General features: G+C 47.6%; 1 protein-coding gene across 1 annotated transcript in view; it reads right to left on the reverse strand.

Annotated features, from left to right (window-relative positions):
* LOC115466343 (butyrophilin subfamily 1 member A1-like) overlaps window positions 1-16,123 on the reverse strand; it is a 494,943-nt gene that overhangs the window by 26,798 nt on the left and 452,022 nt on the right. The window contains exon 8 of the mRNA XM_030197531.1: window positions 4,762-4,788. Within this exon, the coding sequence (XP_030053391.1) occupies window positions 4,762-4,788 (27 nt within the window). The remainder of the gene's footprint in view (window positions 1-4,761; window positions 4,789-16,123) is intronic.

The following is a 16,123-nucleotide window of genomic DNA, read 5'->3' on the forward strand; positions in this document are numbered from 1 at the left end:
CTACCCAAATGAACCAAACTAATCTTATGAATCCATCTTCCCAACACATATCCAAGAGACAACGACAACGATACAGACTACATCTACCACCAAATTTTCCCTATGCCTATCCCGTGTCTCTTCCCCCTCCCGCCTCCACTACCCTTCCTCCCATGCTCAACTACCCCTTGCTCATCCCCCTCACCTCCATTACCCCGCCTACTGTGCCCACTTACCCCCTGCTTATACCTCTCCTACTCCCCTCACCCTTACCTTTCTCTATCTACCTCTCTCTCTTACTATTAGGCTATACTTATATCTTCTCTTTCAATACTATGTAACCCCTATTACTATGTAAGCCGCATTGAACCTGCTTTAGTGGGAAAGCGTGGGGTACATATGTAATAATAAATTAATAAAACTCTGGAATTAGTTGCCAGAGATTGTGGAAAAAGCAGTTAGTGTCACGTTCTGTCAGGTTCGGAGCCCGCGGGACCGGGCTCTGGAGCAAACGTGAGCCCTTGGGCTGCTGACGAGGAGCGACAGCAGCAGGCAAAACCCACCAACCAACACTGGGTAAGCACAACGGCAGGGACTGCAGGCACTGCCCAGCGAACCGGAACACCTGGGCTGGAATCCCCCGGACTGGAGTTCTATACAGGAATACTCAGAACTGGAACGCACCGGACGGGTGCGCACTGGAGTGGGGCCCGCTGGACTGGACACACTGGAGTGGCCCCACCAGACTGGAACATACCGGAGAGAAACCCGCTGGACTGAAACCCGGACTGGACCTAGGCTTCACCTACACTTGACTGCCTTCCCCCTCGGGTTGAGCCCTCAGGTTCTGGCAGCCGGTAGGGCTTACAGGAACCGCAGGAATGAAGGTCCAGGAGTGCCCCCCGGCCCCTAGGCGATGGCAAGGCAGACAGGCAGGGAATGTCCGGGTTCTGGCAGTAGGCAGGTTCAAAGCAATGGACACAGAAGGGCAGAAAGCCCACAGCGCAAAACACAGAAGGGATGGAAACCCACAGAGATAAACACAGAAGGGCAGGAAGCCCAAAGAGCAAAAAATACAGAAGGGCTGGAAACCCACGAAGCGCTAAACACAGAAGGGCAGGAAGCCCATAGCGCAATAAACACAGAGGGGCAGGGAATCTACAGAGCAAAACACAGAAGGGCTGGAAACCCACAAGCGATAAGCACAGAAGGGCAGGAAGCCCATAGAGCAAAAAATACAGAAGGGCTGGAAACCCACGAAGCGCTAAACACAGAAGGGCAGGAAATCTACAGAGCAAAACACAGAAGGGCTGGAAACCCACAAGCGATAAGCACAGAAGGGCAGGAAGCCCATAGAGCAAAAAATACAGAAGGGCTGGAAACCCACGAAGCGCTAAACACAGAAGGGCAGGAAATCTACAGAGCAAAACACAGAAGGGCTGGAAACCCACAAGCGATAAGCACAGAAGGGCAGGAAGCCCATAGAGCAAAAAATACAGAAGGGCTGGAAACCCACGAAGCGCTAAACACAGAAGGGCAGGAAGCCCATAGCGCAATAAACACAGAGGGGCAGGGAATCTACAGAACAAGAAACACAGAAGGGCTGGAAACCCACAAGCGATAAGCACAGAAGGGCAGGAAGCCCATAGAGCAAAAATACAGAAGGGCTGGAAACCCACAAAGCGCTAAACACAGAAGGGCAGGAAGCCCATAGCGCAATAAACACAGAGGGGCAGGGAATCTACAGAGCAAATAACAAGGAAAGCACACGGTGCTAACAGCACACTAACCTCGGGACCTAAAGCACTGCGGAGGGAATGGCAATGCAAAGGCCAGGAGTGTAGTCTTCAGATGACTAATAAAGCCCAACACCAGAGCCACAGGTGCAGCAATCACCTTGCAACCAAACAGAGGCTTGACACTCAGAGCAGGCATCCCATAGAAAGTAACAGCGGAAGCCATCTTGGAAACTGGCAGAGACGAAGAGGCGGTAGCCATCTTGGAAGAGGCAAAGCCCACACAGGTGAAATTCAGTAGGGCAATCAGCACACAGAGCCAGAGAGAAACTAAGACAGAGACAGACACAGAGACAGGCAGAAGCCAGCACAGACACTGACTCCCAGAAACAGGGTAAGTCTGAGGGTGGTCACGGCCACAGACGTGACAGTACCCCCTCCTCAAGACCCCCCTCTCGGTTTCCCTGAGGAGGTCATTCAGATCAGAGGGCAGCTCCCGGCCTGTGAGTTCGTCCTTAATGGTGGCCGAGACACCATGCCAAAATACCGCAGTCAGGCTTGGGTTATCCCAACCTAGCTCTGCGGCCAAAGTCCGAAACTGGATGGCGTACTCCCCCAGAGAGAGTCGCCCCTGATGTAGGTTCAACAGCTGAGTCGCCGCCGAGGAGGGCTTCCCGGGTTCCTCAAAGATGAGCCGAAATTGTTTCAAAAACTCTGCCAAATTATCCAGGAGGGGATCCTTCTTCTCCCATAAGGGCGAGGCCCAGGCCAAAGCGGGGCCTGCCAGTAGAGAGATAATATAAGCCACCTTCGCCCGATCCGAAGGAAAATCCCGGGCCTGCAACTCGAAGACAATTTGGCATTGATTGAGGAACCCCCGGCAGGTCTTACTGTCGCCCTCGTACCTCGGGGGCGTAGCCACCCGAATCCCTCGGCCACATGCGTGGGAACTAGGCGGAATAGCTGCTGGCGGGACCTCCGCAGCCCCCGTGACAGTCAGCGAGTCTACCCGTTGAGACAGTGCGTTCACGACTCCCGATACCTGTTGTAGCTGAGCATGCAATTGCTGGAGCAGCTGCATGGGGGATGGATCGGTCGAGCTCATGGCCTTTGCATTCTGTCACGTTCTGTCAGGTTCGGAGCCCGCGGGACCGGGCTCTGGAGCAAACGTGAGCCCTTGGGCTGCTGACGAGGAGCGACAGCAGCAGGCAAAACCCACCAACCAACACTGGGTAAGCACAACGGCAGGGACTGCAGGCACTGCCCAGCGAACCGGAACACCTGGGCTGGAATCCCCCGGACTGGAGTTCTATACAGGAATACTCAGAACTGGAACGCACCGGACGGGTGCGCACTGGAGTGGGGCCCGCTGGACTGGACACACTGGAGTGGCCCCACCAGACTGGAACATACCGGAGAGAAACCCGCTGGACTGAAACCCGGACTGGACCTAGGCTTCACCTACACTTGACTGCCTTCCCCCTCGGGTTGAGCCCTCAGGTTCTGGCAGCCGGTAGGGCTTACAGGAACCGCAGGAATGAAGGTCCAGGAGTGCCCCCCGGCCCCTAGGCGATGGCAAGGCAGACAGGCAGGGAATGTCCGGGTTCTGGCAGTAGGCAGGTTCAAAGCAATGGACACAGAAGGGCAGAAAGCCCACAGCGCAAAACACAGAAGGGATGGAAACCCACAGAGATAAACACAGAAGGGCAGGAAGCCCAAAGAGCAAAAAATACAGAAGGGCTGGAAACCCACGAAGCGCTAAACACAGAAGGGCAGGAAGCCCATAGCGCAATAAACACAGAGGGGCAGGGAATCTACAGAGCAAAACACAGAAGGGCTGGAAACCCACAAGCGATAAGCACAGAAGGGCAGGAAGCCCATAGAGCAAAAAATACAGAAGGGCTGGAAACCCACGAAGCGCTAAACACAGAAGGGCAGGAAATCTACAGAGCAAAACACAGAAGGGCTGGAAACCCACAAGCGATAAGCACAGAAGGGCAGGAAGCCCAAAGAGCAAAAAATACAGAAGGGCTGGAAACCCACGAAGCGCTAAACACAGAAGGGCAGGAAATCTACAGAGCAAACACAGAAGGGCTGGAAACCCACAGCGATAAGCACAGAAGGGCAGGAAGCCCAAAGAGCAAAAAATACAGAAGGGCTGGAAACCCACGAAGCGCTAAACACAGAAGGGCAGGAAGCCCATAGCGCAATAAACACAGAGGGGCAGGGAATCTACAGAACAAGAAACACAGAAGGGCTGGAAACCCACAAGCGATAAGCACAGAAGGGCAGGAAGCCCAAAGAGCAAAAATACAGAAGGGCTGGAAACCCACAAAGCGCTAAACACAGAAGGGCAGGAAGCCCATAGCGCAATAAACACAGAGGGGCAGGGAATCTACAGAGCAAATAACAAGGAAAGCACACGGTGCTAACAGCACACTAACCTCGGGACCTAAAGCACTGCGGAGGGAATGGCAATGCAAAGGCCAGGAGTGTAGTCTTCAGATGACTAATAAAGCCCAACACCAGAGCCACAGGTGCAGCAATCACCTTGCAACCAAACAGAGGCTTGACACTCAGAGCAGGCATCCCATAGAAAGTAACAGCGGAAGCCATCTTGGAAACTGGCAGAGACGAAGAGGCGGTAGCCATCTTGGAAGAGGCAAAGCCCACACAGGTGAAATTCAGTAGGGCAATCAGCACACAGAGCCAGAGAGAAACTAAGACAGAGACAGACACAGAGACAGGCAGAAGCCAGCACAGACACTGACTCCCAGAAACAGGGTAAGTCTGAGGGTGGTCACGGCCACAGACGTGACAGTTAGCTTAACAGGGTTTAAAAAGGTTTGGATAAATTTCTAAAAGAAAAGTCCATAAATCATTATTACGATGGACTAGGATGTTGGACTTGATGGACCCTTGGTCTGTCCCAGTATGGCAGAGCTTATGTTCTTATGTACAAGGCTGTATTGTGGCAGCACACTGACAACAGCTACATAGAAGAGGAAATTCATATTGTGTAGGTGAGATTGTCAGACTGAGTTACCTGCATAGCTACAGCATCTTCTAAACTCTGAAATCAAACAGAGAAACACAACCGTCAGAGTTCAGAAAATCTTTAAGCAGCAGTGTGACGTACTTGAGAAGAGAAACTTACCTAGTTCAGTATGAAGAGACTCTACATAAAAATACAAAGGGTTAAAAGTTAGAGTTCTGGGTTTCTAAAAATGTCCATAGCACTATTTCCAATTTATGCAAGTAAAACTGTTTTACCTACGGAAATGTATAAAATTACCCCCACAGGCGTCAGAGTTTGAATACTGCTTAGTCTGTCTCTGCATATATTAATACACACTAAGGGGTGGATTCAGTAAATGGAAGCCAAATTTGGGTGTAGAGAAAAATCATCACCGAGTGCTACTTTATAAAGGATGTGCTCCCCTTATAGAATAATGCTTAATTACGGATCTCGTACCTTACTTTGACCACCAAAGTTGCCCCTGCTGAAACCTGGTATAAATTCCGGCACCCAAGTTGGGTGTAAATCCCAGGAATTCTGCAATACTTCGCATCTTTATGCTTCTGACCCACCTGTACCCATCTCATGGCCACAGCCCTTCTGAGTTGCACACCATAAGATTTGTGCACAGATCTTTATAGAGTAGCACTTAGCGAGATGCACGTACAAATCTAAAATGTTGTGAATTAACACCCATAATTGACTGTTAGCACCCAATAATTGGCAGTTATTGGCTCACTAACCAATTTAATTGCCCATGCAACTCAGGCTGCACACAACTTTGCCTGCCATTTTCAGAATATCTCCATAAATGTAACTTAGGAATAGTGAGAAGAGATTGTAGACATGCAGGTAATTTCTGGAGGAAAAGTTATTTTCAGAAAGCAGAAGGTGTATTTTTTCTAAGTAATTTTTCCAAGGGAATAATCAAAGTCTGTCTTGGCTTTTGCTTTGATTATTGGCTCAAATCCTATCGGTTTCTAAAGGCATTTACACAGGTAAAGCAGTGTAGGAGTGGCCTATTACCTGCACATTTGACCTGTAACATTAGTATTCTGTAAAGAAAAGTAGGCAGCAACTTTCCTGTATAGAACAACCTGTTACAGGTGCACAGATTTAGACTTGCTCTAGGTAATTATCACGCATATTTTCCAAAGAGAAGGATGCCCATCTTTCGACACAAATCGGGAGATGGGTGTCTTTCTCGCAAGGTTGTCCAAATTGGCATACTCAAAAGCCGATTTTGAGCGCCCTCAACTGCTTTCCATCGTGGGGACGACCAAAGTTCATGGGGGCGTGTCGGCAGTGTACCGAAGGCAAGACAGGGGCGTGGTGAAGGGCGTCCCTGACGAGCATTTGGTTGACTTTACTTTGTCCATTTTTTTCAGGACCAAGCATCAAAAGGGTGCCTGAACTGACCAGATGACCACCGGAGGGAATCAGGGATGACCTCCCCTTACTGCCCCAGTGGTCACTAACCCCCTCCCACCATAAAAAAAACTTTAAAAATACTTTTTTCTCAGCCTCTATGCCAGCCTCAAATGCCATACTCAGGTCCATTACAGCAGTATACAGGTACCTGGAGCAGTTGTAGTGGGTGCAGTGTACTTCAGGCAGGCGGACCCAGGACTATCCCCCCCCCCCCCCCCGTTACACTTGTGCTGGTAAATGTGAGCCCTCCAAAACCCACCACAAACCCACTGTACCCACATGTAGGTGCCCCCCCCCTTCATCCCTAAGGGCTATGGTAGTAGTGTACATTTGTGGGGAGTGGGGGGAGGGTTTGGGGGCTCAGCACCCAAGGTAAGGGAGCTTTGCACCTGGGAGCAATGTTTGAACTCCACTGCAGTGCCCCCTAGGGTGCCCGGTTGGTGTCCTGGCATGTCAGGGGGACTAGTGCATAAGGAATGCTGGCTCCTCGCACGACCAAATGGCTTGGATTTGGTCGTTTTTGAGATGGTCGTCCTAGGTTTCCATTATCGCCGAAAACCAAGGACGACCATCTCAAAAATGACCTAAGGATGACCATCTCTAAGGTCGACCTAAATTTCAAGATTTGGGCATCCCCGACCGTATTATCGAAACAAAAGATGGACGTCCTCAGAGATGGGTGCCCTTAGAGATGGCCATCCCCGTTCGAAAATGCCCCTCTATGTAACGTGGAGGGGCATAATCGAATGGCGGCGGCCATCTATTTTGCCGGCGCCGCAAAGAGGCGGTCTCGACTGTATTATCAAAAAAGATGGGCGGCCATCTTTTGTTTCGATAATACGGTGGAGGCCGGCCAAATGCCTAGGATTTGGCCAGGTTTGAGATGGCCAGCATCGGTTTTCGGTGATAATGGAAACTGAAAGCGGCCATCTCAAACCCCGCCAAATCCAAGGCATTTGGTCGTGGGAGGGGCCAGAATTCGTAGTGCACTGGCCCCCCTCACATGCCAGGACACCAACCGGGCACCCTAGGGGGCACTGCAGTGGACTTCTGAAATTGGTTTTGGGTGGGTTTTGGAGGGCTCACATTTACCACCACAAGTGTAACAGGTGGTGGGGGGGGATGGGCCTGGGTATATCTGCCTGAAGTCCACTGCACCCACTAAAACTGTTCCAGGGAACTGCATACTGCTGTCAGGGATCTGGGTCTGACATTTGAGGCTGGCATACAGGCTGGTAAAAAATGTTTTTAATTTTTATTTTCAGTTTGGGAGGGGGTTGGTGACCACTGGGGGAGTATGGGGAGGTCATCCCCCATTCCCTCCGGTGGTCATCTAGTCAGTTGGGGCACCTTTTTGACACTTGGTCCAAAAAATAAAAGGACCAAGTCATGCTGGGCAAATACTCGTTAAGGCCGTTTTTCTTTTTTCCATTATGGGCTGAAGCTGGCCATCTGTTAACCACGCCCATGTCCCGCCTTCGGCACGCCGCCGACACATCCCCTTTGACATTTGCCAGTTCCGTGACGGACTGCATTTGAAATCGGCCAAAATCCGCTTTCGATTATGCCAATTTGGCTGGGCTTGAGAGATGGCCAGCCATCTCCCGATTTGTGTCGGAAGATGGCCGGCGATGGATAAGCACCTACCCTTTATATGCAACATACACACATAAGTTATAAAATATCGGCATGGAGGTGCAAATGTGCTGCCTAAACTGTTTACAAACTATTCTACCGTAATAGTGCATAATTATAAGGTGGGTGTACGCATAGGTGTAGTCTGGCTAGGAGCACAGTTACACACATATCTTATAGAACATTATAAATTATGAGCATATTTTCCACATTTAAAGGTGCAATTGCACCTACATTATGGCATAATTGCTTGCACCTGAATTATGGGCTCATGTTTTCACTGTTAGGCTGGTCTTCTATATAGGAAAGCAGGTGCTTCTTTATAGAATAGGTTCCTACCAAGTTTTTGTTTTGCTTTTGTTCAAAAGTTTTATTCAAGTTATGCAATGTAGGAAATCTACATAAGAAGTAAAAGAAACAACAACAACAACAACAGGGGAATAGATTACAGGTTAGAGAGAGATAGCATAATCAAGTAATGTGGCCCATACTTTGCAAAAGGACGAAAGCTGTTTTTTTCTCATATTTTACGGCTAAACAGACATTGTCCACCACATATCGTAAGAAAGTTCAGAGAGGTCTTTCCAGCATTGGCATATCTTAATAGCTATGTGTAAAAGGATGCACAACAATTTGGCTTTATAGTCATCAAGCGTACTAGATAAACCAATACCTCCAAGGATGAGGATCTTTAAAGGTAAAGGTTCGGTTATGGTCAATAGATGTCCACACTGACGTCTAGTAAGATTGCGGGAAAGAACAGCAGAATATAAGATGATCCAGAGTTCTAATATTAGACTGGCATGTCCAACATTTATTATCCATGTTCTTGGAGAGCTTGGATATGTTATTTGGCGTCCATAAGACTCTATGCAGTAGGAAAAGTGAGAGTGACGTGTGTAAATCTTTTCCCCATATGACCTCAAGAGCAGAAGATGAGCAGAATTTCCATTGCTGTAACACTTTATACCACTTGGAAGCTATTCCGGCACCTTTGCATAGTTGTGAGAATAAAACCAGCTACTGGGTTTAGCATTGGTTAAAGTGTTAATGTCTAGTTTAGCAGATATACAATGAGTAATTGGAGCAATTGGAAATGTAGGTGTGATGGTAAATAAACTTACATGGGAAAACATTAAAAGGCAACCATGTGTTGTGCTCAAGTAATTGATATTAAATAGTATATGCCAGCTTTAATCCACACAGGCCAATATGCCTGATTATTATTTATTTTAAAATAGGGTTGTGCCATAGTGATATATGAGAAGTTATATATTGTGGAAGGGCTTAATCGAATGGCACCGGCCATCTCTGAGGATGGCACCGCGAAGGGGCGGAGCCAACTGTATTTTCGAAAAAGATGGCCGGCCATCTTTTTTCCCACTAATACGGTTGGAACCTGCCAAATGTCAGAGATGGCCGAGTCTGAGATGGCTGGCCTCGATTTTTGCCCATAATGGAAACCGAAGCCGGCCATCTCAAATCCGGCCAAATCCAAGGCATTTGGTCGTGGAAGGGGCCAGGATTCGTAGTGCACTGGTCCCCCTCACATGCCAGGACACCAACCGGGCACCCTAGGGGGCACTGCAGTGGACTTCAATAATTGCTTCCAGGTACATAGCTCCCTTTGCTTGGGTGCTGAGCCCCCCAAATCCCCCCCCAAAACCCACTCCCCACAACTCTACACCACTACCATAGCCCTTATGGGTGAAAGGGGGCACCTACATGTGGGTACAGTGGGTTTCAGGTGGGTTTTGGAGGACTCCCATTTACCACCACAAGTGTAACAGGTGGGGGGGTGGGCTTGGGTCCACCTGCCTGAAGTCCACTGCACCCACCAAAAACTGTTCCAGGGACCTGCATACTGCTGTCAGGGAGCTGGGTCTTACATTTGAGGCTGGCATAGGCTGGCAAAAATTGTTTCAAAAATTTTTTTTTAGGGTGGGAGAGGGTTGGTGACCACTGGGGGAGTACGGGGAAGTCATTACCGATTCCCTCTGGTGGTCATCTGGTGAGTTGGGTCACCTTTTTTCTAGGCTTGGTCATGAAAAACATTGGACCAAGTAACGTCGGCCAAATGCTCATTACGGCCGGCTTTATTTTTTCCATTATGGGCTGAAGCCAGCCATCTGTTAACCACACCCATGCCCGCCCATGTCCTGCCTTCGGTACACCGCTGACACACCCCCTTTGACTTTCACCGGCTCCACAACGGACTGCAGTTGAAACCGACCAAAATCAGCTTTCGATTATGCTGATTTGGCTGGTTTCAGGAGATGGCTGGCCATCTCCCGATTTGTGTAGGAAGATGGCCGGCGATCTCTTTCCTGCTAATGATCCTTCCAACTCTTATATTTCCAAGTTACTCGCTTTAACGTCGTCCTTTAATCTCCAACTATGCTCCACCTCCCCCACTCATCAAAATGGTCACTGTCTTGATCTCATCTTCTCCTCCAACTGTTCACCTTCTAGTTTCCTTGCCTCTGATCCTCCCCTCTCTGATCACCATCTTGTAACTTTCGCACTTAAATCTCCTCCCTCCCAGTCCCGTCCTATCCTATCTAATTTATCTAGGAATCTTCACGATATTGACCCTTCATCTCTATCCTCCCATGTTTCAAACCTCCTCTCTACTGTGGCACCATCCACGTCTGTCAACGAGGCTGTTTCTTCTTACAACCATACTCTATCCTCTGCCTTAGACACTCTTGCACCTTTGATGACCCGCCCTGTAAGGCGTACAAAACCCCAACCTTGGCTGAATTCTAATATCCGCTACCTACGTTCCTGTACCCGCTCCGCCGAACGCCTCTGGCGGAAATCTCGGGCCCTTGCTGATTTCTTACATTTTAAGTTCATGCTGACCTCCTTCCAATCTGCTCTTTTACGTGCCAAACAGGATTATTATATCCAACTGACCAACTCTCTTGGCTCTAATCCTCGACTTCTCTTCACCACATTGAACTCTCTCCTCAAGGTGCCCCCTCCCCCAACTCCCCCTTCATTATCTCCTCAGACCCTTGCTGAATTCTTTCACAACAAGGTTCAAAAGATAAACCTTGCTTTCTCTACCTCACCAGCTCTCCCTCCACTAGTCCGTTCCCCTCTCTCTCCTTCCCCTCATTCCCTTTCCTCCTTTCCTGAAGTTACTATTGAGGAAACTACACTTCTCCTTTCTTCCTCAAAATGTACCACCTGTTCCTCTGATCCCATTCCCACCCACCTTCTTAATGCCATCTCTCCTACTCTTATTCCTTTTATCTGTCACATTCTCAACCTCTCACTTTCCACTGCGACTGTCCCTGCTGCCTTTAAACATGCTGTGGTCACACCTCTCCTTAAGAAGCCTTCACTTGACCCTACTTGTCCCTCTAATTACCGACCCATCTCCCTCCTTCCTTTTCTCTCCAAATTACTTGAGCGTGCTGTTCACCGCCGCTGCCTTGATTTTCTCTCCTCACATGCTATTCTTGACCCATTACAATCTGGTTTTCGCCCTCTCCACTCAACCGAAACTGCGCTTACTAAAGTCTCCAATGACCTATTACTGGCTAAATCCAGAGGTCAATATTCCATCCTCATTCTTCTTGATCTTTCCGCTGCTTTTGACACTGTCGATCACAACATACTTCTCGATACCCTGTCCTCACTTGGATTCCAGGGCTCTGTCCTTTCCTGGTTCTCTTCCTACCTCTCCCTCCGCACCTTTAGTGTTCACTCTGGTGGATCCTCTTCTACTTCTATCCCTCTGCCTGTCGGCGTACCTCAGGGTTCTGTTCTTGGTCCCCTCCTCTTTTCTATCTACACTTCTTCCCTTGGTTCATTAATCTCATCCCATGGCTTTTCCTACCATCTCTATGCTGATGACTCCCAAATCTACCTTTCTACCCCTGATATCTCACCTTGCATCCAAACCAAAGTTTCAGCGTGCTTGTCTGACATTGCTGCCTGGATGTCTCAACGCCACCTGAAATTAAATATGACCAAAACCGAGCTTCTCATTTTCCCCCCCAAACCCACCTCCCCGCTCCCCCCGTTTTCTATTTCTGTTGATGGCTCTCTCATTCTCCCTGTCTCCTCAGCTCGAAACCTTGGGGTCATCTTTGACTCTTCTCTCTCCTTCTCTGCTCATATCCAGCAGACCGCCAAGACCTGTCGTTTCTTTCTTTACAACATCCGTAAAATCCGCCCCTTTCTTTCCGAGCACTCTACCAAAACCCTCATCCACACCCTTGTCACCTCTCGTTTAGACTACTGCAATCTGCTTCTTGCTGGCCTCCCACTTAGTCACCTCTCCCCTCTCCAGTCGGTTCAAAACTCTACTTCCCGTCTCATCTTCCGCCAGGGTCGCTTTACTCATACTACCCCTCTCCTCAAGACCCTTCACTGGCTCCATATCCGTTTTCGCATCCTGTTCAAACTTCTTCTACTAACCTATAAATGTATTCACTCTGCTGCTCCCCAGTATCTCTCCACACTCGTCCTTCCCTACACCCCTTCCCGTGCACTCCGCTCCATGGATAAATCCTTCTTATCTGTTCCCTTCTCCACTACTGCCAACTCCAGACTTCGCGCCTTCTGTCTCGCTGCACCCTATGCCTGGAATAAACTTCCTGAGCCCCTACGTCTTGCCCCATCCTTGGCCACCTTTAAATCTAGACTGAAAGCCCACCTCTTTAACATTGCTTTTGACTCGTAACCACTTGTAACCACTCGCCTCCACCTACCCTCCTCTCTTCCTTCCCGTTCACATTAATTGATTTGATTTGCTTACTTTATTTATTTTTTGTCTATTAGATTGTAAGCTCTTTGAGCAGGGACTGTCTTTCTTCTATGTTTGTACAGCGCTGCGTATGCCTTGTAGCGCTATAGAAATGCTAAATAGTAGTAGTAGTAGTAGTAGAAAATGAGCTGGATAGTCACTCAACAAAGTTTTCCACAGACTTAAAGGCTGCTTCGGCAGAGGATAACAATGGGTTTTGCTGTTGGGGTGGAGGTAAGGACCCAAGGCAGGCTTGAGAGTGGAATGGAATCCCATCTATTAGTTTAAATTGCATCCATAAAGGAGTACTAGTTACATCCTGTAAAGTTATCCAATTTGGAAGTCTGCTTTAATAAGAACGCTAGGCTATAGTCATGGAAACTTGGAAAATTTACTCCCCTATGTAATTTAGCACATTTTAAGTGTTTGGTGGCAATACAAGGAAGTTTGTTTACCCACAAGAATTTGATAAGAGTTTTTGAAATATTAGGGCTGAATAATATTGGGATCATGCTAAGTGTGTAATTAATTTTTGGAACGATGATCATTTTTATTGTGTCTACCCTTCCTCATCAAAATAGGCAGAGAGTGGACCATTTAGATGGTAGCTCAGAGGTTATCTGGAGTAATCGATCACCATTCAGTTTATCAGTATCCTCAATGGTTGAAGCAAATAATATACCCAGGTATTTTATTGCATTGGGAGTTCATTTAAATTGGTGTTGCTCACCTGTACGTTTACGAGTATGATTGTTTAATGGCAGCAGTTCTGATTTGGAGACATTCATCTTATAACCAGATACAGCTGAGTATTTAGGATTGAGCTCTAATATAGCTGGAATGGATGAATGGATGGTATAAATTAACACATCATCTTTATAAGCGGAGATCTCAGCAATAACTGTGCCCATTTCCACTCCATGAATTACAGGGAAAGTTCAGATAGAAATCAAGAGAAGTTCAAGGATGAAGTTGAATCTTGTGGGTTGGAAAGGGGATGACAGTATTCCGTTGATTTGTAATTTAGTCATAGGTGCAGAGTACAGAACTTTGATCATGTGATTGATGTCAGATAAGAAACCAAACCATCTCAGTATATGGAAAGGAAGGACCATTCAACATGATCAAAGGCTTTTTCTGCATATAGTCCCAGAGCAACATAAGAATTGCTAAAGGAGTTAGCTTGCATTAATACATTAGTAAATAATCAAGTGTTATCTGAGGAGCATCTGTGTGATTTGCGGAAATTATTTTAGGCATGATTAATTGTAAATGGTCAACTAAAATTTTAGCAAAATTTTTAGCATCAAGATTTCTTAAGGATAAGGGATGATAGTTTTGGACTGACAATAGGTCCTTGATGGGCTTCAATAAAACAATAATGGACACCTCAGTGAAAGAGCTTCTGACATCTCCAGACTGAATAAGGTAAGTAAAAAAAGGAGCACATCAGAGAGGCTAGTAGTGACTGAAATTCCTGGTAGAATTCTAATGTCAGCCCATCTGGGCCAGGAGCTTAATTTCTTGCCATGTCTTTCAAGGTTGAGATAATACCTGCCTCTGTAATAGGTTTTGACAAATTCTTATTATCTTCCTGGGATACGGTGGGGGTGTTCTAAGCGCTCCCAAAAAGATAAATCTGCTTTTAGCGGGGTCTATTTCCGATTTGAATAACGTGGAGTAGAACTGTCTAATATCTATTTGCTATGTCAGTTTTGGAGGATAGTATTTTTTAAAAATTATCATCCAGTATTGCCACTAAGTCATTCCTTTCAGTTCTGGCTTTTAAATAGCACTTATATTGTACAATCAGGGACTCAAATATACTACCGGAGCCTTCGTTTTATAAATTACAAATTTGCTCCAGACTGTTGAAATACAAAACTCTTTATTAAACACATGCGCTTCAAAACCTGCTCATGTGCATTTTAAAATCTATAAATACACACACAACTCTCTTCTGTCTTTCATACCCATTCACTCCTGTATCGTGTCTGCTTAGTGACTCTATAAGCATTTAAAGTTATATACAACTTGCTGTTTTAAATATTATTGCACTGCACATTATATTTCACATTTTACATTCCTCAAATAAATATCACAGTGTTACACAGAATTAAAGGCAAACATCCTTTTGTAATTCTGCTGTCTTTGATCTTCCAGTTTCCCTTTCTTACAATGTCTATTTTGAGGGTTTGTAAAAAGTCTCCAGTGCTTTCCTCAATCAATAAATGAGTCTGCTTTCAATACTCTTCAGGCACTACGTTGGAGGAATGAGTTACTCATGGTAAAATTTGCTGTGGTCCTTAACCAAACGTCGGCTCCTCTATGCAGGACCGCATTTCGTTTTCTTCCTCAGGAGGAACCACCATATCATCTACAATAATACAATTGCATTATCACTCTCTCAATTCTAGTTTCCAAATCTACTTATTATACTTTAACTATTATATACTATCAGGGGCGTATCTGAACTGCGGCGGTAGGGGGGGCCAGGGCCAGAGTGAGGGGGCACATTATAGCCCCCCCCGCCGCCGCCGCCGCTGCCATTGCCGATCCCCCTCCCCCCAGCTGCTACCATTTCCAACCCTCCCCCTCCGTTGCTTGCCTACCTTCGCTGGCGGGGGACCCCAACCCCCGCCAGCCGAGGTCCGCGTCCTCCTGCCCCTGCCGCTGCCGCTGACGCTGCCGGCTGCCTTTGGTCCATTCATTTGTCCATTGAAGCTGGCGCCGACGAAAGTTTCTTTTGACTCTGACGTCGCTGCACGTTGTACGTGCAGGACGTCAGGCTCAGAAACATTTTCTGAGCCTGACGTCCTGCACGTACAACGTGCAGCGACGTCAGAGTCAAAAGAAACTTTCGTCGGCGCCAGCTTCAATGGACAAATGAATGGACCAAAGGCAGCCGGCAGCGTCAGCGGCAGCGGCAGGGGCAGGAGGACGCGGACCTCGGCTGGCGGGGGTTGGGGTCCCCCGCCAGCGAAGGTAGGCGAGCAACGGAGGGGGAGGGTTGGCAGCGGTAGGGGGGTCCAGGGCGAAATCTGCGGGGGCCCAGGCCCCTGAGGCCCCACGCAGATACGCCCCTGTATACTATACATAACTCTTCACTTACTTAAGCTGATCTGCTTGGCAGCCTGCCAGCATGAACCCTTCTCAGGTCAGAAATCAACTGCCGTGGCTCTGAATGTGCTGTGAGAAGTAAAAACGCCCTGACTTATATTCTCCCAGAATGCCTAGCCTCACCTCCTTAGCTTAAAGAGACAGGCTCTTATATCCACTCTACTTCCTGATTTAACCCCTTAGGAGTCACTGTTTGCCACATATAAATATATCTCTGTTCTATAGTTAACAATCGGGAACTGATATTTCCTTCCCCCCTAAATCGATCAGGGGGAATGTGTATCAGTATCACACATCTTAGTTGTTCAATAGTGTGATTATGATCATACCAATGGGCAACTAAAGGACACATTATTTTTTTCAATCGAATATTACTTATGTGCTCTGCTAACCTATGTTTTAAAGGGCGTTTGGTGTGACCTATATAATATAATCCGCAAG

This window comes from Microcaecilia unicolor, chromosome 3 (genome assembly GCF_901765095.1).
Source record: "Microcaecilia unicolor chromosome 3, aMicUni1.1, whole genome shotgun sequence".
Taxonomy (NCBI): domain Eukaryota; kingdom Metazoa; phylum Chordata; class Amphibia; order Gymnophiona; family Siphonopidae; genus Microcaecilia; species Microcaecilia unicolor.